We start from the raw sequence: 24,964 nt of genomic DNA, 5'->3' as shown, positions 1-24,964 counted from the left end.
ATTTCAACCATAGAGCCATTAAGGTTTTGATTTTTTGGGGAGAATGGTAAAAACATTGAATTCGATCTGGCAGTTAATAGTGTATTTATAGTAAGGAAAATTGAATTTAATGTATGCAAAGATCATCCATCAATTCAGCACAACATGCTGGATGCATGTTGCGTGTGTACATTTTACAATTTTTTTTAACTAGCTCACTCACGGTGATAGCACTAGCTGCCATTTTAGCGGCTTCACTAGCAAAGGCTTGTGCCTCGTGCCCAAGCCCATCCCACTGATTGGCTGATGTCAGATCAAATTCTCTAGCTTCAAGGACAGCGGTTTAGAGTAAGCACGAGCCCGGATCCGTGGCAGTGAGAGAATTCAAAGATGGAAAAATTAAGTCCTAAATATTTTGAAATGATTTTGATATGGACACCGTCCAAATCCGACACAACTACGATAAACTGTTCCCTCAGAAAATCACACAACCCTACATGCCGCACACAGCCAATGTAAGGCAGTAAAAAGGCGGTCACATGATGGATTGTATGGCTATTTCCGTGAGCGATCCACAGTTCCAGGCAGCACATTATCCCCCTCTGGCAACTTAACATTTGCTGACACATGACCGCGGTCGGCACGCTGAGACAAGCCAGCCCATTAGTTAAACATACACATTGTTCCTCGATGTTTACTAGGAACAACCATCATCAAATGAATGTATAACAAAGCTCACACAGTTATTTGTATTCCTGTGGTGTTTGTTTACCCTTGAACCCCACACTACTCTCCACAGTCGCTACGGACACTCGTTTCTTCAATGAAACGCATCTTCTATTTTTCAGTCCTTTGCACTGGATTATTATTCAAAGCAAGCAAGCAAGCAAGCAAGCAAGCACGCGCACACACACACACACACACACACACACACACACACACACAAAGTACTGGCCTTTGTTGTTGTCTCTGTGAAACAGGAAATTAAGTCAGTCAGTTTGTCATCCAGGCTCATTTGGCTGCTGGTTGTTTTGAAACCCCTTATCTAGGTCTCGAAAACATAACCCCAAAACCACTAAGTTTGACAATACTTGGTGGAAATACATTTACGATTGTGGCAAAACACCAAAACAAAGTGGATTCAAACTGCCTAAAACCAAAGTCTAAGAACAGGTGCACTGCATTTCAAGAAAGTGCTTGTTTTAACCAGAACCTCTCCTACCGCTAAAATCTTCATCAGCTGCTTACATAGAGTTAGTTCATCTTTTTAACTGAGGTTCTTATTTCAGATGCATGCCCTACCTTTCTTAACCCAAATAAGGTGAAAGTGCAATAGCTTGCATTTTAGTTTGAATCCACTGCCCCCATTTAATTACCATCTTCCTGAACAACTCGGCCCTGGCCCTTCCAAAATAGATGCAAACAAACCCTCAATAAGCTAAATTAGGAAACAAAAACACATGGCTGTCAAAATGCCTCCGCAGCCTCTCATTACCTTTTGGAATGGCAAAAAAGAGAGAGAGAAAAGGAGGAGAAATAACCCACCTCCCCGGGTAGCGCCATGTTGGCATCCAAACAGGCACACAGATTCCCGAGCACACACAGCCCACCCACACACAGCTGAGTGTTCCTCCACTTCAGTCCCTCCACCGCAGCCTTTAGAATCAACACACACACACACACACACACATACATACACACACACACACACACACACACCTGAAGCTGAAGGCTGGCCAGGTAAATGACAAGCTCCCGTCCGCCTCTGCTCCTGTTATCCGTCCCCTTGACTGGCTGTCTGCTCTGCTCACCGTCACACACGGCTTCCTGCTGGAGGCCCCGGTCCCCCCCAAGACTGGGCTGGAAACCCCGCCGTCCCCCCGCTAAGACTGTGCTAGAGACCTGCCCGTCCCCCCGCTAAGACTAGGCTGTAGCAACCCCATTCCCCCGCTAAGAATGGGCTGTAGTGCACGCACAGCAAACATGCTATAGCCAGAACAAGCTATTGTGTAAAGCTAATGCTACGTTTAGAAAGACATCGTTGCTGGGTGTCCCGTAGGTTCTCTACCTCGTGGGGGTGGATGGCGATGTGATGCCCCCCTGTCCCACGGTTCCAACACTAGCCTTACTATGGAGCACTAGTAGCAGGGTGTGTGGGTCGTTGGCACTCTCGATAACACATGTCAAAGAATAGACCCAAGGGCAGGGCTTCCTAGGATTGTGTGAGTGGTTACAACACCGCCGCTGTAGTTCAGCCAGTTTCAGCACAATTTTTCCAAGAAAAAGGAAAAAAAAACAGAAACCTTCAAGGAATGATTAACGGGAAATGGGGTAGATGCTGCTGCTGCGGTGTGCGCCAGTATTTCAAAGCGATGAAAAATCTCCCGTATTGGATTAACGATAATGGAAGAAACTAGAGCGGAGAAGAGAGCGGAAGAAAAAGGGAAATGGTAAGGAAAGTGCTGGTGGCTCATTGCGGACAGCGATAATTGGATCAGGCTATTTTCCACATCGGAGTAGGCGGATGAGCAAGAGATTCAGCGAGGGAGACAGTGAGATTGAAATGAAGAGAGTGAGGGGAAGCGAGAAAGAAAGAGAGATGGGGGGGTGGTAGTACGATGTGTGGTCATTATTGGTGATTACCGGCCTCCCAGTATTTGTTGACAGCCGTTGCCATGACAATAGATGTGACAGCTGCACCTGTGCTGCTGGAAGCATTCGTTGGGCCGTCGGATGCAGCGATTAGGTGCCGTGGAACGCAGACGCAGAACATTTTGCTCAGTGGCCCGATTTAATCCACAACCCAAAGGGCTGACTGGTGTTGGGTTTCATTTGAAAGATATGCTTCTCATGAAATCATTCATAAAGGTTCCCCTGCCTAGCTGCCATTCATTCCATGTTAATTCTGTTACATGCCATACAAGTCCAGTTTCACCTGGAGGAATGTGACTTGATTCTTTAGGATCTCATTGGCTGATGCGAAAGTGACCGCATAGCTGGCCAACTGGGTGTCAACCCGTTGCAGAGAGAGTATTATGTGGAGGTTATGAAAACATGTTTGAATTGCTCAAGATCTCAGGCCTGCCAGAGCCAGAATAAGGACGTTTCTAATATCAGATAATAACTGATTTGTGCATTTTGGCCCACTAACATGCATGCGTACCTACTTGGGTAAATAATAATCACCCGACTCAAACACCTCCGTGCTTATTTGGTCAAGCTATCCTCTCTCCAACACCCAACATTCCTGTCCTGCTCACACATGGCAGAAAGTCCTACCTGCAATCTTCTGGAGGCCGCTACTTCCTGTTTGTGTGGTGCTTGCTGGGGGCATCTGGAGAGCCACTGGGAGTCTGCATCTGGGGGTGGGGGAGAGAGAGAGAGAGAGAGAGAGAGAACAATGATTTCACAGGTTAGGGGAGACAAAGATAACACGGAAGGTGTGTAAGACTAACCCCTCTTGCCCACTGCATCTGTCAACAGACGTGTCCTATTGATGGGGCGGAGCCGCAATGCATTGTGGATCCATCCGTTCCGTTGCATCCGTCGGCTCCATCAAGAAAGTTGAAAAATGTTCAACTTTTCAGGCAGCGACGGATCCGTCATCCAATCAGATCGCGTATGCTCGGGCTTGGCTGACGTGTGCCTCTGCAAAGACTACTCCCCCATCCGTCAGCCACGCCTTCCGTCATCCGTTGACGGACGGTGCAGTGTGTAGACTGTGTAAGGGCTTGTTCACACTACCTCCATCCGTCGATGGAACTCATTGACTTTGCATGGGGCGCTCGCGAAATGCATTGTGGGTCCGTCCGTCCATTCGGCTCCGTGGCCTGCGTCAAAAAGTTGAGAAATGTTCAACTTTTCAGGCAGCGGCGGATCCGTCGCCAAATCAGATCGCGGTTATGCAAATAAACTCCACGCGTTTTCCTGAATCCATTTTGCAATAACAAGCAGGAAGAAGCAGGAAAATCCGCTGGTTATATTTTTTTAAAGAAATGTGGAATGATAGGATTGTTTTTAGCCACCTGTTGTTTGTGTCATCATTTGTATTTATATCCACACATCGGCTTTGTAGCGGGAAGCGATTTGATTGGCTGCAGTATGCGTCTACAGAGACTAGTCCCCTATACGTCAGACACGCCCTCGGTCATCCGTTGACGGACGCATGTAGTGTGAACAAGGCGTAACACCACTTGCACACTGCATCCGTCCGTTGATTGATTCCGTTGACTTTGAATGGGGCGGAGCCGCAATGCATTGTGGATCCATCCGTTCCGTTGGATCCATCGGCTCCATCAAGAAGTTGAAAAATGTTCAACTTTTCAGGCAGCGACGGATCCGTCATCCAATCAGATCGCGTATGCAAATGTATGCACTGTGACACTACTCGGGCTCTGACTAATGAAAATCACCTTGGTGAAACGACCCGGGAAAGCACGTGGATATGTCAAAGCCGGCCGGCAGTGGGGAATTCTTTTGGGAGACATCTGAAAATACTGCTCAAATAGAAGAGCATCCAGACACTGGATGCTCTTCTAACTCCTGCACAAGTTCGTGATACTCCCCTCTCTGGTTTCGTGTCAGGAGAATGGGGTGAGCCCACCAGCGCCGATGCACATGCTTTCCACGTTTGTGGACCAAAGCAGCAACAACTGCAACTCGAAATAACACCCTCCTTGCTACAACGGGATCCATCTTGCAATGACAAAAACGCAACGTCAACAAGCAGGAAGAAGCGGGAAGAACCCGGCTTTGTTGTTTTTAGCGGGGAAGCGATTTGATTGGCTGACGGATGCCTCTGCAAAGACTACTCCCGCATCCGTCAGCCAATCAAATCCTTTGGATTTGATTGACACGTCACATTATAACGTGTGAGCGGGAGCAGCAGCCACTCAGAAGGCGCCAGCCGGACTTGGGTTCAGAGGTACGGCCAATGGTGCGGGCGAAGAAATGCATGTATGGTAGATTAATGGGAAATGGGTAGATAGTGCTCACGGTGCTTTGAGAGCGTGGTTCTGCCTGCCGCTAACAACTATCCCTTTAAGAACCTATACTCCTAATAAGGGCCTCATATGGACCGGACGGAGGAGATAAGACGGCACAGAGTGCACTGAACACGATAAGGGCTGGTCCATCTCCCGTAATGCCTCCCTTCACTTTCCCTTTCCACTTTACATTATCACTTTACATTCCATGCTCTGTTCCACTCGCTGCTTTAAGGCTGGCAACCCTGCTTGACCTGTTTTGAATTTTGAAATACAACTCCACAGAGTGTAACAAGTTTGCAAGTTACTCTAAACTAAGCTTATATCGGCGTTGTTTTACAAATATCCACACCTTAAGGCCAAGTCTGGGGAGATTTCCCAGTTCACCTACAGGTGTGGATTATGTTGATTAATTTAATATCCTCTGACTGCCGTGAGGGAATGAGACCCAAGGTAGGAGAAGTACACACTTTCTATTCCCAGTATCGGAGATGCTCGCAATCCCTGAATGGATTCATGGAGATTGCTGACTGGTCAGTAATTCCGGGCATGACGGAGAGCGCCGCTGACACGATGACCACACACAGCCACCACTTAACGTTCACCTCAAAGCTATATGCCTCGCAAACACTCATCTATCCCTGACCGCCCTCTGGCCCTCATGTCTCAAAACAAAAACACAAAAAACGCCAGCAGAGCTCAGAAGCAAGGAGAAGAACACTCGCCATTGACAATGACGCCATTTTAACTGCATTTTGAAGAAAAACAACTCACAGGTGCACCCAATTACACTGAACTATTCTGTGTGTTATTAAGGAATGACTTTGAAATAGGGACAGTGATATTCCACCCTATCAGAGCTCAATGTTGGACCATGGTTTCCACTGAGCTGAGAATTTGGCAGGTGGAGCATCTATGTCCCTGAGAGTTAACACACTACACATATATCAATCTCAGCTCATGCCAACCACCCTCCTCTCCATCGCTCCTGCAGGCCCGGATTCAAAGGGAAGCCCTGTAGCTACGGACACGGAGATGTAAACAGAGCCATACAGTAAATAAACATGAAAGCAGAGGAAGAGCCAGATAGACAAAATGTAGGAAGAGAAATAACACACGTGTATGCGTCTGTGTTACATGTTATTGTCATGAGCAGTTTCTCGGGAAGCCTACAGTTATTAGGTGGATGAGGTGTTAGACCCCCTACAAACACATATACTATTACTAACTATGTAAAGCGCTTTCGGTACCTTTCCGTTAGCCTTCTCAATCCATGACATCATGGTTTTCTTAAAGTATATGAAACGCCCCACACACACACACTTTAAGTTCACTTCCTGTATTCTCCCACTGGTAAAGATAGTCTATCTTGTTTACATGGGTGGTACCCAATGAGAGGTGTGTGTGTGTGTGTGTGTGTGTGTGTGTGTGTGTGTGTGTGTGTGTGTGTGTGTGTGTGTGTGTGTGTGTGTGTGTGTGTGTGTGTGTGTGTGTGTGTGTGTGTGTGTGTGTGTGGACATTTTGGAAACTTGGGAACTTGTAAAATGTGACAAGGTTGTGTGATTATCATATTTCATACTTTTGAATGTATTCTGGAACATTTGTAGGCAAAACTAAATAAGACAAAACCAGCACAGAAAATACAGGACACAAATAAAAAATGTGTTGCTCAATCTCGTTGAATTACTCATCATCACAATAGAAAAACAACCAGCTATCCAGGTCAAAGTTGAGTTAGGCTACCTCATCGGGAACATATATTTATCATCAACAACGACTAATAGAGGAGGAATGGCTTGGGGCTATGCAGTAGGACATGATTCACTCTACTCTGGAGTAGAGCTTCACAATCACTTCCACAGGCATTCAGTGATAAAGGCATGCATTATTTGTTTAGTACAGAAACTGTGGTTCAACATCACTCGCTTCAGTGGTACACACTAGTAGACACACAAGGAACCAGGGGATCTGCTCGTTGGATCCTTATTACCTGAGACTGGATTCCAAACAACACTTGAATCCAAGAGGCTATCGAGACAAGGCCAACATTGTGCCCTCATGACGCATGTTAGGCCTTGCATGGCTGTTTATGTCTCAGGGACTTTCAGCACATACTGGTGGAGATTTACATGAGTGCTCATGTATGTGATTATCGGAATGTTTAGAACACACACACACACACACACACACACACCTGTCGTCTAGTATTAACCACATATACAAAGGCAAAACAAACACATGCTATAATATAAAAACAGGGAGAACGTTTGTCTCTTGCTAGCTCTGTATTGTCATCCCACTCTCTCCACGCGCGCGCACACACACACACACACACACACACACACACACACACACACACACACACACACACACACACACACACACACACACACACACACACACACACACACACACACACACACACACACACACACACACACACACACTTCCTTTGATCCACCCAGCCCCTTGCAGAGGAATGCAGGGAATGCAGGATCCCAAATTGACTGTGAGCTGCATCAGCTTGCCAACAACACCTATCAACTCAAGCCGGACCCCTCTCTCCCTCCCTCCCTCCCTCTCTCTCTCTACTGTTTACACAAGAACAATATGTGGATCTTAAAACGTCAATCTAATTTTAATAATATATATTATATACAATATATATATTTAAAAAAAGATCCCCCCCCTCCCCGATTTATATTGGTGGACGGCCAGCAGCAACCACGTGACAACACCTGATTACGCTTCAGAAAGTCTAGACGAGAATCTATCGCCAGTCATCTGGATCGAATGTGCCATGTACCTCCGGAGATGGTTTTGGTTACAGTCCTCTGACTGTGTCTTATAAGTGTTTCTCTCTGATCCGACGGAGAAAACTCCCTCCTTGAGTCGCAATCTCACCCACAACTGTTTCTCAAATCGTGATTTAAAGAGATTCGAGACACTCACGTAAACAGGGCCTCTGTGTTTCCCTCTCTCGCCCAGTCTCTCCTTCCCCGACCACACACAATCACACCTTTGTGGCCAGCATGCCCTCGGTCGCGGTACTGAGGGGGACTTATAGGAACTCAAAAGAATTTCTTTGCATCCAGTGGTTTTTCATACAGACCAAGGCATGCCACTAATGCAATTTCAACCTTGTCTGAAAGGAAAACCGTCCAGATCTAATACAGTGGGGTCAATATCATTAACCACATTAAGATACACGCAGAGGCATCTTATATCAAGACATAAAGTTGTAATTTATATTGAAGCAGTTGGAAACAGTTCATGGCATTTGTATAAGGAATATTACAAGATTCTCCATTATCTCCAAACCCATATCAGACAGCAGCATGACCCGATGACCTCCTGCAGGGCAACAAGGCCTGAGGCTGCTCCTCTTCAAGGGGCCGTAAACAAGACCCCCGGGGTTCGCATTGGTGACGGTATGTGACTGAAGGGGGCCGCTTCCACACTTCATTGTCTTCCTACCGGACAATGGCTAAAAATCCCTGAGGGCCTGAAAAGAAGCCATAAATATGCAGATGTGCATACCCTAAATGTAAAACTTGACAGAGCCCATGTGCTGTGAAGTTGGTGTTGAAACAAGGAGGAGGTCGGGTGGAGATGACGTGGGGATGGGGGGCAGGAAAGGCGCCACTTATTCAAGTCATTCAAAGTCCTATAAAAGACCTCCATAATGTGGTTTGCTGAATATACAATTTAGAAAAGAAAAAAAAAAAGAGGATTACAAAAAAAGGAAGGAGAAATAGGACAAGACAAATAGACACAAGTTGACAGAGTCAGGAATGTGCTTGGAAACGCTCATGTCATGCACTTCTCGGGCCCGGAGGGGGGCCATTACATTAGAGCATGCGTCACCATTTGCCTTCTCATCAACAAAAGACCACTGTCTGTCTGTGGGCCCAGCCCCGCAGAACAATACACAACACACTGGGACGTAGAGAGAAATGCACACAGCCAGTCAGACACACACATTTCGGTGTTCCCAAAAGAAAAGTCAAATTTAGGGTTTGACGGTTGCTTTTTTTTTTAACTGTTGCCCTACCCAGCGAACAGTTGAGGGCTTTGACTTTCTAGGCCAACCAGCAGCTATTATGAGACTGTGGTTGTCAATCATTTGTGCGTCGATTCTCAAGAGTTCCCCAGGATGCTGTAAATCAGTTACTCTCTAGCTGAACAAAGGTCCATCTCAGCCTGGTGCGCGCACGCACACGCACACGCACACGCACACACACACACACTAAAATTGCCACTATCAGGAATAAGACTCCCAATTGAATACATTTTAGCATTGAAAGGTCAGGTCTGACCCCATGATGCATTTTGGGTCTGGTGTTACAAAGCACAACCATGGGTACCTGCCAAAGCAATGGCACTCACCGATGTATGCGTGTGGTGAGAGAAAGATCAATAGTTAAGGGGCATAAAAAGGGGCAATGAACCCAAAATCTTGAGCCCAATTTTGTGGAGCTCTGTCTGGGCAACGGTTGATGTCGATGGCCGCATCCAAGATAGGGTTAGCCTTCTCGGACCCTTGTAGTATAATGCCATGTTTTTTTTAAGCTGGTACCAGTTTAAAAAAACAGCTTTAGCACAAAGAAAACTTGGTTGTAACCATGTGGATATCACGCCGCACCTCCTTCCTAGAATTTATAGCACATATAGCAACACATAGCTCGACCAAAATTAGTATTGTCACGGTGAAGCTACACCTACGACAAATCCCAGGGGTTACAGGGCAGTGTGATCACGTTAATCAGTCCCTCCAGAAAAAAACGTGATTATGCGATCGCATGTCATCGGAAAGCTGCATTTTTCGCAAGTTTCCCCATTTTTTTGCAAGTTCCCGCAATTTTTGCTAGTTCCCGCAATTTCATCGCATAAAATTGCATAAATATGCCGCATATTCCATCGCATTTTTTAAGAAAACGTGCCACATAATCAAGAATTTTTGGCCGCAACAATCACAAAAAAATGCCGCATTTTTCTGGAGGGACTGGTAAATGTGTACTTCATTTACTTTTTATAAAAATTAAAATAAATCAGTAGAAGAACCATTGTTAAGAGATGCTACAAAATATGAAACTGCCCATCAGCTTGGAACAACACAATATGCCCCCTCTTTGCCTGAGGTGACACCAATCATGAGGCCAAGAGAGGTCACGTCAAAGAGACGACAATGTGACCAAGGGTCTTTGCCACATGACCTCTGTTGTGTGTGACACAGAACTTTTCAGCTAGCACTCATTACCTGGTGCAACCCCTGATGACATCATTGTTGACATGATAAACGGTGACCCATTGTTGTCGTAGTCATTGTGTAGTCATGTTAGAGGTCTTTACACGTCTCGATGTGTTGTCTAATCATAACCTGCTCGTAACCAACCATTAAGGTTCAACACGTAACCACGGTTCACCTTTCACCAATTTATCTTTCCATCTTGTTTCCGATGTATTTCCAAGTATATACCAACGTTCCTACCTCCCTCTCACTCTTTCTCACACAAACGGATAGACGCACATTCTTTGGCAGGTTGGTGCCTGCCAGGCTGCTAGGTGCTCCCATCTCTTGAGTGGGAGTATGCCTTCCTACATGCTCTCTTTCAGCATGAGTATCGATGTAGTGTCAACTGAAGAAGCATCACTGTGATCTTGGTTCCTGGTTGCTCTTCCTTGGCCCTACACATGGGAACATGTGGACGTGTCGGGTGGATGCAGCATCGCCTGATTAAAATGTGGAGGCACAGAAGGTCACACGCATGCACACACCATTCTCCCACACTGGAGAGGATATTACACAAGTACACAACTATAGAAAAGGAGCGATTACTTCGGAAGCTTGACAGCAGGAAGTGTGTGTGTGTGTATTGCATACAAGAGACCAAAATAGGGGAAGGGAAATACAAAAAGGGTTATATGACACAAGGTTCAGGCGATGGGAAAAGGCGGGACCACAAAGAGCGTTTTAAGAGCGAGTGTTAGAGCAAAGGATGGGATGACAAAAGAGTGAAGTGTGTGCAGGTGTTTCATCGCACAGCAGTGCCAGGACAAAGGACAAAGAGTTTTCAGGTGGCTCGTGTCAGCAAGGGCAGGTGCCCGGCACAGAGGAGGTATTCTGCTGGAGCACACCAACGCATTGTTAGAATAAGAACAGTGTGAGTGCTGGCTGAGTCAGCGCTATACTGGGCTTTCTGGGCCCCGGGACCCTGAGAGTTGCTACGTCTACTTTCTGAGGAAGCCTCCTTACTTTAGGGTCACAGGCCTCCTTATATCAGAATGGGAAAATGCATAAACGCAAGGTTTGTCTCGGTAACGATAACAAAACATACATGTATGTGTTATCACATGCTTATGGAGTCCCAATACTTGTAACCGATCAAACTTAAAGGACAAATCCGGTGTAAAATGGATTTTGGATATGTTTTGCATGATAAGTTTGGAACTTTCGTTTTGGAGCACAAAAACCGCATATAGACGCATTCTTCATTTGGCTGTTTTTAGCCGATTCTATCACAACGCTATAAACTTGAAACGATAGGGGCATGTGTTGTGGTAAAAACTAAATCACTATTTTAAACCACTTACAAGGCTAAAAGTAGCCTGGGGTATGTTAAGGGTCTTAACATATAAAACAAGGCATTGATAACTTTGTAAGTGTACAGATTGTTTATTAAAAAGGACATTTTATACACGAAATACCATCAGTAGATCACCCGTCGACGCCATCTTGTTTGCTCCCAAACGAACATTCCAACTCGTTATCATATTAAACACATCCCAGATCCATTTTACACCGGATTTGTCCTTTAAGTTGTAATATGTTAAATTCATCTATCTCAAACAAAATACATAAACTTTTTGTCTATACTCTTGTTTCACACTTATTTTTAACGATTTTAAGTACTGCTTATCAGGGCTTCTTCATGAACCAGAGGACCTTGGTAGGCAGTTATTTGATACACTTATTTCCTGACTGTATTGGCCTCCGGGTACAGGTTACATAAATGGAGCCCCAGTAATCTGAATCTGGCATCATGTGACTTCAGAATAGCGTGATGCAGCTGCGGTACCTCAGATTGTCATAGTAATGGGATATCCTATCAATGAAGGATATGCTACATCGGAAGGATATCCTACCTGATGTTGTGAACATCAAGGAAGCTAGCTAGGATGTTTTCTTCACCAACGGGACGGTTCTACATCGCTATACTGTATGTTGTCTGGGTTCAAATGCTCTCCACGAGGCACTGACGTTACCCAGGGTTGTCAATCATGCATGAGTCTGAAAGCAGGTGTGACACTCACTGTGTAAACAGACCAATCATACAATCAACTGGAACATTAATTTCAGCAGTTTAGCCTTACCGAAGGGTAGCCTAGTCTTTAATTTAGCTTCAAGTACACCACTTTAGGCAATAAAGTCACACTGTAATGCAGTTTCACAAAAAAAGTTCAGTCCTTCATCATGCCTGTATAGTTTGATTGTTGCCCAGTCTTCTTTCAGGCAGATATTTTGACACAAAGATGGCTCATGCAAATGTAGCTTCATGATTATCCTTATAGCTTAAAGGAGACATATTATGGTGTTTTCCCAACAAGTAAACATAGTATTGTGAGACTCTACCCAAAACGCATCAGGCAGACAGCTTCACTTCTACACATCACTGCTAACCATTTCAGCAGCCTATTGGCTCAGCCAGCGTTGATATAGATCCATTTAGTTTCATTACCTTACCCCCTCATGACCTAGCACAATAAAAAAATCCTCCAATTAAAATAAAGTTATATGAAATAGAAAATACTAATTCTATCCAAGCAGAGCCTCAAGGACCAGATTGTGGCCCACTTCCCAGCTGACTAATTATCTTGCGAAACACAGACACACATGGACGTCAATGCTGGTTAGCTCCTGTTACACAACTTTTTTTTTGTATAACCCTTTTTTTAGACTTTTCATTCATGGTCCATCCTTTGGGAGAGGCCTGCTCTGGGACTAAATCTGGTAAGGAGTAAATAGCTGCATTGTTGGCTGCTGTGTACGGTATGACGTCACCAAGCCTTATCACTATTTCTCTAACTCTTACCTCAGAACTACCTGGCGTCTCTCTCTCTCTCTCTCTCTCTCTCTCTCTCTCTCTCTCTCTCTCTCTCTCTCTCTCTCTCTCTCGTCATAACGGACTACACTGATTGTACATTCACACGAAGCCTACAGTATATATCCCTAAAAGAGCAGGACATGGGAGAAACTCGAAACTCGAAAAGCATACTGTTAAAGTCTCTATCGCAGATCATGTATGCTCCATGTGTCCCAACTCGGACAAAAAGGTGCTCAAAAGGATTCATCCTTTTGGGTATTTCTCTGATCAACAAAGCGCTACTCCACCACCCACTAACATGTCACTCAGCCTCGTTTGACAGACAGACGTTCTGCACTGATCGTATTCAAACACCAGGGCTGAGATTACGGTCCACTACGGTACAATCAACAGTGCCACTTGACGTCGCACAAAATGTCACCTAGTTTCTTCTGAACTGTCACAACACCCTACAGATCTAGGAGAAGTAGATCTAGAAGAAACAGATCGGGTTGTCAGTGTCACGCCGACTCACTCCGGGCAGGCATCGCGTTGGTTTAGCAAGAAGGCGCTCGTTTCCCGTGATGTTGATTTTTTCTTATATAGTTATATATCTTACAATCCCCATACTATTGTTGACGAGATTGTAACACAACAGCAAAGTCAAAGTTCAGAGCTCGGTAGTCACGGAAGTAAGAGTGATCGTCATGATCGTTTGAAAAGGAGGGAATCAATGCTTTTTAAAAACAGGCTTCTACCAAAACCCAAGAATGTAGCGGTAGTGGACGAGAGTGTCAGTGCGCTGTAGGTAGTGATCTGTCTCTCATCGGGGTCACCTCGATCCAAACCATCTACTCAAAGAGTGTGTGTTTTGTTTTTTTGTTTTTTTTTGGGGGGGGGCTTACCTTTGAGGTCCTCTCCGGCTTTAACTTGAAGAATATGTGAACCAAACCACCTGATAAAACAACACGCAGGGCTGACTATCTCGGTGCACTCCTTTTCCAGAGTGAGTTCCTCCGGTCACAGAGCACGGCGTGACGCTCTGAATCCCCCTAGCCCCGGCTGGCTGTCTTTCGCTCGGTCTTCCAGTCTTCCACGCAAGACGTAAAAAAACCGAACGCGCAGGTGGAGCACGGAGCCGTGGCGCTTCCTGTTCGTCAGAAGGTGCACCACAGCACTAGACCGCCGCTGCTCCCACTCTTCTCTGCTTCCACATCCTCTCCCTCCCTCTTTCACTCCCTCCCAGGCTGCGTCATTCCGGCGGAGCGGCCTGCGCTGCACCGTCGCGTCTCGTCAATTGACAAGAAGAACTTCTTGTGAGTCGTGATTTCCCCCGGAAACACAATACTTGGGAGAATATAGTGGGAACGAGAAAAACATTGGAGGATATAAATTAACTGAGCTGTGTGCGAATCATATGATGAATAATTTGATGGCACGCAGTTATCGTAGTCTTTATTTCTCCAGTTGATTTCTAATTGAATTATTTGGGGATCGGTAATCATTCCAACATATTACGGAATAAAGGTCCGATAAACGATGCATAGGCTACATGTTAACATCTGATGGGCTCGTTGTCCGTTTATTAACCCAACATCTAATGGAGATTGAGAACACCATAAGTTGTTAACACGTGAATTATATCACACGAATGACAGCCTTAAAGTTAAAGTTCTGCATCGGTGTGATTGTGCTGCACCCTGGTGGTCAGCTGAGGTATGACATCATACCTATGCTTCATGCACATAATGATGTCATGACATGAGACACTCTTCGCTTTGGGATTTGGGTAATGCAATCGGCCATGACTTGCTCTATACCCCACCTAACTATCCAAAGATCCACCCATTCATCCATATCGTCCACACCTCATCAGTATGGAATGAAAGATAACTACCGAAAGCAATTGAAGAAAATTGCTCATTACGTTACAAGTTTGTTTCAATGTCCCTTAAAAAATCATTATCATACCACCATACACAGTCTATGTTAAACATCTAACCAGGCACTTTGAATGCAGATAAGAGTCACACAGATCTAAATAATAAGTCAGCATCTAATAATAAGCATCTATTACACTGTTAATAAACATTAGTAGGAAATTAATGACATTATTTCCCCTTGATAATTCCTGCCAAGACGGGCTCGAGATATGAACAGTGATATGTTGGACATTTTCTTATCACATATTTGAAAAAGAGAGACGCTTTCCTTTTCATTTCATTTTCCATGTTAATCGGTCCCATTTTATGTTTTTCCAGCCTATACACAAAATTATAATAAAGAACGAATTATTATCACATGCACAACCTCATTGCTATTTAAATATGAGGACTTTATTGGTGTTTCTTTTTTTTTACTTTGGATATAATTGAGTGGTATACTACCTTGCCACAAGGGGGCAGCAAAGAGACGCAGCAATAGTTAGGCCTATTTATAATGAGTCGTGATATGGACATTCTCAGTGTGTTACCTTCATGACCATTTTAGTGTGTACAACATTGCTAAAGAACTGTGCTCAAAGTCAACGTCATGAGCACTCTGGCCCTTAATACAGCATGGTTCAATTAGAGTCCCCCCCCCTCATTCTTATTCGATTAAATGTAACCTAACCAATTCAAACGTTCACTATGCATAATCGTATCACGGATGATAAGCATGTAATAAAAAGCACACGGGACTTGAAAGGGAACTTCAAGAGAAGGCGTATAAGTATGGATATCAAAATATAATCATTTGCTTAATTGGTAGCTTTTGCCAAGAGGTATGTAATTGCTTGAAGGAAACATATTCATTGCAACGGAAGATGATTGGATGTACTGGACCAGCCCTAAACGAGAGGTATGGGCCCCTTTGGCCCCCTGGTTGTTTATTTGCGTATGTGTTGGACAGTGATAAACGTACATTCAGAGACCCTAGACTCCAATCTCCAAGTTAGGCCAGTCAGAAAATGTGATGTATGCATCGCTGTCAGTTTCCTACATTTGTTTAGAAGCGAATAAGGCATTATTGTACGAATTCGTGTTTACGCTGAACAGTACTGGAGTACCTAACTGGAGTAAAGATCTCCAAATTATGTTTTCTAATGACTCCCCGGGCTATGACGTCACAAATAAACCACGTTATGGCTCGATGCCCAGAACCATATAACGGGCGTGCAGTTTACAAAACACTCTGGAATATTGAGATTAATTCATCTTTTTACAATAATTGTGATTGTTAATAGCCTTTATCGTCTGTATTCTAGGCATATCCTCTCGCCAAATTTGTTTTTGAGGGGACATGAGAAGTGGAATGGGTTTAAAAATAGACTAAATCAAGTCATGATGGGAAACGCGCTTCCATTTAAAACCCGACAAAGCAATTTAGAGTTCCCGAGCAAGAGGGGGAAGCGCTTTATCACACTTCCCTTTACAGTACAAGCTGCCCGGTTCCGCTGCCTGCAGAGATGGGCGGGTGCACGGGGATAAAGGTCAGCCTTAATAACGTGTTTGTTCAGAATATAGACCTCATTTATCAACGTCATAGGCAAATATATATTCCTCAAAAAACATAAAACATGATATATATATATATATATGTATATTGCAAACATTGGAGTTTGCACGTTTGGATTTGGCATGCGTCGCGTCATGTTGTATGACTTGGCTCCGGCGCACGTTGACATTTGGGAGTCTTTGGCCCCCATTGTTGCTCGGAGGGCACAGGGAGGTCGTCAGGAGATGCAGCTGCAGGGACAGACAGTTGATGCTCATCTTGCGTATTTATAGACACGTTATTCATAGTTATTTTTATCCCCATTTCGGCCCGAGTTGGCCTAGTTTATAGCAGGCATCCGCGTGTTGATAAATAACGCTGCTGTATCCAAACACACCATAATAATTATTATGTGGGTTTTTTAGAGAATAATTTAGGGCCACGTATAGGTTTGCATCTCGAGTTGTAATTAAGATAGACATCTGTGTTGAGAGGAAACGTCATGTGACAACTTGCCACGTCGATTCGATTGGAGATCCACCAAAAGCCGGGTTAAAAAATGAAACAATTGAAAGGGTGTTTGGGACAGAGAGGGACAGAATTAACTTCCACTCGAAAAGAGGAAAAAACCCACACGAATTCGAACAATTGCCGGATTTTCTGCGAATCAAATCTTTGCATATTTTCCTGTTTTGAGTTGGTGAATACCAAACACTGGTGACCCTACTCTCCTTTTCAATGGGGCCGGGCTGATCCGTGCAGGCTCTGCGTGGAAACAGTTACTCTCCCATCTCAAACATTCTCAAGCATCCCTGGAATTCAATTGTGTTCGCGCATTTGGGAACGCGGTCACCCTATGTGTGACACGACCGGCCGGGTCACATCGTTGGGCCCTATCTCGTGCCACATGCTGCAACGCTACAAACCTGGTCGACCTGGTGAACGCGTAACACGCACTCAGGCGACGACAGATAGACTGCTGGCTCGGGAGCAAAACGCGTCGTGCAGGCCTGCTGTAGGTGGAGGAGCGAGGGTCAAACGTGCTCCTTCAGAATGATCTGACCTCGCTCATCGTGTTGATTATATTCTGTCATCTCTCGGAGCGCCACAAAAGGAGAGCATCCGATCACGGGTGCTCGGGGACCGCTCCACTGAAAGACTCGCGTAACAAACCCCGCAGTGCGTCTTACCTTCAATATCCACGCCGAAAGACACGAACCCTGCAGGCTTATTATTAATCTGAAGTTCCAAAACAAGCAATGGATGTCTGGCACGCTCATTTAAGTACCTGTTGATATTCGCAATTGGGTCTATGGATAACATTTAAAGAACAAGAGCTTTGCCCTCTTTTTTGCGCATTTTTTGCTTCATATGCGCAATAGAAGAAAGATGAAAAGGCACTATGAAAAATACCTACGACTAAACCCTACGATTAATAACTAATGATATTAGTGATTGCAATCACCCCAACTCAATTCACCATTTACTTGCTGCAACTTCATAGCTCATGATCAATTAATTATTGATCTATTATTATATTTTGCGCAGGTAGTAAGGATGGATCAATATCAATAATCATATAAGATGGATACCTATTCACTGTTCAATTTAATAATTATTTTAATGGCCAATGTAGAGGTAACCGTATTTTAATTGTTACCTACCTTTAGTTATACAAAATGTGGTGGAATTGTGGATATGATTTAGGTAATTTATAGATTATTATGGCGCCTGTGCTGCCTCAAAACAAATGTTTTTGTTTATGTCGATTGGCACGCGCGTAATGTGTCCCTGGCCTCCGCGACATCCTGTACGCCCGCGAGTTGTTTACCGCGTTAACCGTTCACCTTAACCTCTGCGCTCACATGCACACCCGCTGAGCCCCCACACTGACACACGCTAGCATGTTCCTGTGTAATCGTATGGTTTGTGCGTGCGTGCGTATGAGTGCGTGTGCGTGCGTACGTACATGCTTGTACAGTTGGGGATTCAATAGATGTCCCGAAAGGTATAGGCCTACCAACACATGCACTTTTGTGTTGGTAGACTTTCCCTGCTATGATGCTTCTGTATCGCTGATGCATTATATAAACAATTTGAATTTTAGCCACCGAGCATCATGCATTAGGTAGTAAATAACGAGTGACACAATATAGGTCTAATGTCCCGGATGAGTAACTAGGATGTATCATATCTCCTTCTTTTCTTTTTGGCAAATCATTTATATTTATTATTTTTTAGTATAGTGTTTACAATACACTTGCCTTTCAAATGGTCCCTTATCTCCTCCGTGTTTACAAAACATTAATGCTAGGAAGCAGAGAGAAAATATACACGCTCCCTTGCAGGCCCGTCCCGCCGCTCCGGAGGATTAAGATGTAAGCGTAGGAGGCGCTGCGCGGGGCAGGGAGAGCTGCGGCTCTCTGCTCTATCACAAGTTAGTCAAATAAACTGCTAGAGCGCCATAACGCCGCAAATGACAAACATATCGTCTGTTTTAGATGTCCATATGTGGGGCATCTGTAGGATAGCCTATATGCTGATGGGCTGGAACCATTACCCCGATCTGAACGATAGAGAGCTGGAGAGATGCATTACAGCACAAGATGTAGCCTGGCATATCAGATATAGCCTATGTATCGTTTCAATATTTAACCACAACTTCGTATTTGTTTCTAGGTTATTGTATAATTTGTGTGTGAATCTATGTTGATAAAACCAATGGAAATAATTCTCAGGCCTGGAATAACATGTTGCTTATAGGTGGATTGTTATGCACAATGACTTAGTGAATTAAGGTAGGCCTAATCAATGTCAAGTTATTGATATTTAATGATAAATATTAACGTATTTTTGGTCAAGACTAGGACTATCATCCGGACTAGGCCCCTATGCACATTTGGTAACGTAATATGTTTAGCCTTTTCGAAACCATTGCATCCGTGTAACGTCCATATTTTCGTGTAGAAGGCAGAACAGCTGGCCTCGTGTTTGGCAGATTCAAATGTATTTATCGTGTCAAGCGAGAATAGGCCTTCATCTAATGGGTGGATGTGTGTGTGGGATGGCTTTAGGGAGCACATCGGTGTGGGGATTACACGGTCATCATGTATCGTGGACGGATTGAACGGATTGCAGCCTCGTCGCAATGTTCATAATAGGTAAGGGAAAAGCCCTACTTCGTGCAATAGGAAAACGTCTATAGAGACAGAATCAGTTAAATGCCCAAAAGGTTAACCAGCATTACCAAACGACGCTCACATCAGCCTTATATGTAAAGGTGAACAATGTTGGAAATAAATAGAATGCATATTTAATTTTATTCAATTCGATGACAGGATTTTTTTGAAGTTTGAAGATGTTAGCATAATAATTATAAGCATTCAAGTATTTTTAATTAAAAAAATATATTATAATGATTATTAATGCAATTATTAATAGGCTATTATTATTGCTAAAATATTCACCCGGTGCAGCGTTTTGTATTTGATTTCTTCCATGGCGCACCCTAAATTCCAATATATCAAATGTGTAACGATTTAATAGTGTCTCAAGGCGACCTTATTTTGACCAGCTTCTGCCTCTCCTGAGGGATCCCCCAGTTTGGCTTTCCAACAAGCTCTCAGATGCATCCATCGACGTTTAGATTAGCAGTTAATTATGTATAATTATTATATAGGCCTAAATATAGCTATAGAGAAAGAGAGAGTGAGCGGATAGAGCGAGAGAGAGTTTAAAACTGGTAGGATTAAAATTAATCGAAAGCAAAAGATAACATAATGTAATGCATATTATTTTAGATGGGCATGGAATGTTGAATGGATCAACATATTGATCCTAAAATATTAATATATTAATATTGTAATGGGCCTACGTATTAATTCTGATATTATTGTGTCTAAGTGTACTGTACATCTTATAAGTAAATTGTGTTTATCAAATAGCTAAATGGTCAGCATCGGTAATAACAAATTGTGTCATGATCATTGCATTACTTTAAGAAATACACGTTTATTAAGAAATTCACAAACCTAGAAAAGAGGGAAAGTGCTAATTAGAATTAAACATGGTCCCAGTTGGATGAGACAATACAATTACATTTATAAAAAAAAGAAAGAAAAACAAACCATCCTGGCACCGGATAATGAAATGTTAGCCTACTAATTGGTACGTAATTAGTATGTCCGAGGTCATCTTCACATTTCCTAATTTTAGACACGGCACCAAACTGACATAAAAAGGATTTCACTCACCGGTTAAGCCCGGTGTGTTGTATCAACACAGCCTGAGTAGAATCATGATAGAATAACACATGTGATTGTTTAGAGATGACCTACATCTAATCGGATTTTGAACGTCTCATTTGGCACCGGTAGTGAGACACGGTACGTTCAGGCCCGCGGCTGGCCCACGGGTAGGCTGCGCGCACCGCCGACACACGACTGGAAATGCTTCAAGAATAGCTTTTGACAAATGTCTCAAAACACAATATAGACTACAATAAAGCCACAGCACGTCTTTCAATCCAAGGGGGACGGGCGGACGGGGGACGGGGACGGGGACGGGACGGGGACGGACAACGGCGTAAAATAGCTCCCAAAAGTTCTGCTACCTCAAGTTTCCCGGCGGCCGCTCTTCTCCACGACCTCCATTTTAATACTCTCAGCATCCACTCCTGCATATCCCCCCAATTAGTTCATCACAGTCAAATTGGACCCAAGAGCTCGTCACAAATGTCACTCCACAAAAACACTCTCCTTTTGTATTTTTTGTTGATATCTCTGCAGTCTCCTTCTTTCAGACTCCTCGCGTCAGAGACAAATCTTTTGGTGGCACTTTATTTAAATATCAATCCTCGTGTGTAACGCGGAGTGTTTGCTCTCGTGCTCCCAGTAAGAACAGTGCATCATGGACAGCTCGGCGGGCTGGCGGGAGCAGGCAAACTGGAGGCCCGCCGCCGCTCCGTTGTTAGAGGGGACGGGAGGAGGGGGCGCCGCGGCGGCCGGGCTCAGCTGCTGCGGGTGGTGGGAGTGCGCGTGGTGGTGGTGGTGGTGGCTCATGCCATTGTAAGAGTTCACCATTCCGGGCAGAGCCATGCTCTGCACCCGGGAGTAGGGGTTGTAGGAGGAGGGCGCGGACAGCCCCTTGACGTTGACGGGGCTCACGTTGCCGCTGGCCATCTGACACGACGTGTAGGACATGGGGGTGGGAGGCTGTCCGAGCGACCAGGAGTTGTTCATGAAGCTGGACTGGAGGTACTTGGGAGGCGAGAGGTAGCCGTAGCCATCCCCACCGAAGAGAGATTTCCCGGGCTGGAAGTGGGTCGGTGGAGGTCTGTAGGGTCGCTTCATCCTCCGGCGCCTCCTGTAGTTTCCTTTCTCGAACATGTCCTCACACGCCGGATCGAGAGTCCAATAGTTCCCCTTTCTCTCGCCTCCGCCTTCCCGCGGGACCTTGATGAAGCACTCGTTGAGGCTCAGATTGTGCCGAATGCTGTTTTGCCAACCTTTCTTGTTTTTCTCGTAGAAAGGGAACTTGCTGATGATGTACTGGTAAATACCGGACAGGGTGAGTCGCTTCTCGGAGCTCTCCCGGATCGCCATGGCTATGAGAGCGACGTAGGAGTACGGGGGCTTCTGGGACGGGTCGGTCTTCTCCGAGATCTTCTCCTGGACCGGTTCTTCTTTGGGCCGCTCTTTCTCTTTGCTCGTGTTGGTGTCGTGGACCATCAGTGTCATGGCGTCATCTTCTGGGTTTTGGTAAGCAGCCATCATTGCGCACTTCAAAGCAACAACAACAAATCCAGCAAGTAAATATACAAGCTGGAAAAAAAAATCTTCAATAGTGTTTGCAACACAAGTGCGTAAAACCAATGGCTATTCGTCCCGACGCATCTAAGCACCCTTGAAGTCCCCCAAAAAATATCTTCAAATGACCAGAAAAACAGCGCTGTGTAATTGCTGTTTTGTGGAAATAGTTGTGAGGATCGATGGTAGATATATACCTACTTTCTTCTCCCTCGAACAGATTTGTCCAAACTGGTTTGTAATCGAGGCGCAACCCGAGTTGTGGTCTGGTGCCTCAGTTAGCCCATCCCTCTTCACTTTCCTTCTGCTCCACGCAGCCTGCGTTTACGCAGCGCAGCTTTCCACACTGCGACGTAGAGCATTGTGATTTGTGTAGTTTTTGGGGTCCGCCTCCGTCGGTGGCTCCGAATGGAAAATAACACGATCCTTTAAAGATATGGAGAGAAATGCACCACCGAAATCAATCTCTGTCTATAATTTAAAAAGAAGACAACGGCGGCGTCTTATTTTTCAATGTGAGATGGAATAGACGCGTTGCGTCCTATACGGGCCGCATGGCAGTGAGACACTATAGAGCCAACGTGGGCCTTATCCTAATTCACAGTTGAACTATTTTAAATCAATTGGTCTACAAACACAGGTGTACGCAAGGAAGAAAGAAAGAAGGAAACACTTAGAAAAAATAAAGAAAATATTTCAAAATAAATCTATCATTCTGACGGCAGTGCAGGTAATGTTGTACAGGCCTATTTCCACATCATATAGCCTAGTTGCAAGTACTTAATAATATCATTATAATTATTTATGTGAAACGGTAGCTTTATATATTTTTTCATAGTGATTTGGTATATGATAGGCGACACAATACTTTCGCATAATATAACATATTATATTTATTTTAATTTAGCTGAGCGTCACCAGACGGTACTGACTCACGTCAATAGCCCGCATATCAACGTTATCCGTGCTAGCGCCAGCATGTGCGCAGCGCCAAGGTATTCTGGATTGATAGCGCCGCTTAATTAGGCCTCATTGCAAGGGAGATGTATGCGGCGTATACATTTCGCCGGCCACCCATGCAGGATCCGCACGGCCTCTCTTTGGGAGCAGCGCGCTCTGGGAGACTGTGCAGGTGGGACAGCATTTGCATGTGTGTCATCGACCGGCATCGGGCCCCAGTCTGCGGCCAGCCGGGGCCCGCCGGAGAGAGAGAGGCCCCAGCCAGCTAGAGAACAGCTGAGCTGAGATGAGTGCCAGCCATCTCTCAACGTGCAATTATCCAGCGAGCCACGGTGGTACAGACAGTTGTAAGGGTTAAATATCATTTTGTTGTTCCTGTCTTAACTTTTTTCAAACTGATCTAAGACAAATAAAAAAAACCACAACGTTTTAAGAGTGTTATAATGATGATAGCATATATGTGACTAATTATAATTCTTATAACATTTTAGCCTAAGTAAAATAGAGCAGGCTTATTATTTTATTTTCCAGGTCTTTGACCCGCTTTCTTGGTCTCTTGGTCTGCAGAATTGACCGAACCGACGCTGTAGAAATAAACAAGTAGCCTTACCTAACCTCATGGCCTGATTAAAAATATAAATCGAACGGATCGCAAAATGTTTTTACAAAATATGTCTTAACCAGTATGGCATAATACTACATATTACAAATATTTTTTTTTAAGTTTGATTTCGACCTTTCTCTTCATATAAGTGGCTTAATAATTTATCTTGGCTTGAAATATTAAATAGTTAAAACTTTATTTGCATTCATATTTGTATTGCCCTTTAATTAATAAATTAAACAGTCTCATATGCCAACAAACGCATTAGTGGGAGCATGCATGCGCTTTGCAAAAATGACAGACCAGGTGTTAAGAGTGAACATTGGACTTCTAATACTGAACATTGTTTGTCTAAATGCTGAACTTTTCTTTTTTAATTTGTCGCTCCATAAAATTGGCGGTCTCTTAATTTTCTGTAGATCTCCTAAACCGCTGGCCGGAAACGCAGGCTAACACCACCAGAAAAGGAATCGGCGGACATTGCTATCTCTATTTAACTCTAACCATAACCTCCTTTGAACCCCCTCATCGGTCCTATTTCTTATCTCGGTTCTAATTTCACTTTCTATCGACAGTTTTGAATATTGTCGGACCTATTCGTTCAGTTCAACATATTGTTTGTAAATTCATGTTGGCGTATAGTAAAGGGTCTATATACAAAATGTCTAAAATAATTCACTATTTTATTTGTGAAGTAAAAAAACTTTTGAGTGTAGATCAAAAAAAATGTTGAAACAAGAAAAGATGACCCATCGACGTGGCAATAACAATCGATAACGGCAAGCTCCGTTTTATAGTTCAGGCTGAGCTCACTTCTTACACTGGGCCTCAACCTGTCAAGCGTCTTTTTTTTCAAACATATCAATAATATGATCAATTGTAGGCCTATGCAAAGACTGGAAATAAATTAAACATAATATTCTATTACCTTTGTTAAATGATCTATTTCCTTTCACATTTAGTATAACTTCCCTCCATCCCCCTTTGGCCAATCAAGTCATCAGGACGTCCCACTCCGTCACCTGCGCGAGGCCTCTTCACAAGCTGCGGCGGGCACGCGCGTCACGT

At 44.2% G+C, this 24,964-nt stretch overlaps 2 protein-coding genes across 2 annotated transcripts in view; both read right to left on the bottom strand.

Moving 5' to 3' along the window:
* pik3cb (phosphatidylinositol-4,5-bisphosphate 3-kinase, catalytic subunit beta) overlaps window positions 1–14,234 on the bottom strand; it is a 50,599-nt gene extending 36,365 nt beyond the window's left edge. Inside the window, exons 1-2 of the mRNA XM_079733332.1 lie at window positions 13,954–14,234; window positions 3,259–3,338 (exon numbers count right to left, since the gene is read on the bottom strand). The gene's annotated coding sequence lies outside the window, so the exon portion shown is untranslated. The remainder of the gene's footprint in view (window positions 1–3,258; window positions 3,339–13,953) is intronic.
* Window positions 14,235–20,516: 6,282 nt separating this feature from the next.
* foxl2a (forkhead box L2a) lies at window positions 20,517–22,628 on the bottom strand. The gene has a single exon (XM_079733545.1). It carries the CDS (start codon window positions 22,297–22,299, stop codon window positions 21,367–21,369), a length of 933 nt encoding a protein of 310 aa, XP_079589671.1. The 5' UTR covers window positions 22,300–22,628; the 3' UTR covers window positions 20,517–21,366.
* Window positions 22,629–24,964: the final 2,336 nt, after the last annotated feature.

Source organism: Pollachius pollachius (genome assembly GCF_949987615.1).
Source record: "Pollachius pollachius genome assembly, chromosome: 3".
In the NCBI taxonomy this organism is placed as follows: domain Eukaryota; kingdom Metazoa; phylum Chordata; class Actinopteri; order Gadiformes; family Gadidae; genus Pollachius; species Pollachius pollachius.
Note: the sequence above shows the minus strand (reverse complement) of the source record. Positions and strands in the feature narration are given on the sequence as shown.

Excerpts from the sequence above, each read along its gene's own strand:
- foxl2a (XM_079733545.1), bottom strand. The coding sequence starts at position 22,299 with ATGATGGCTGCTTACCAAAACCCAGAAGATGACGCCATGACACTGATG.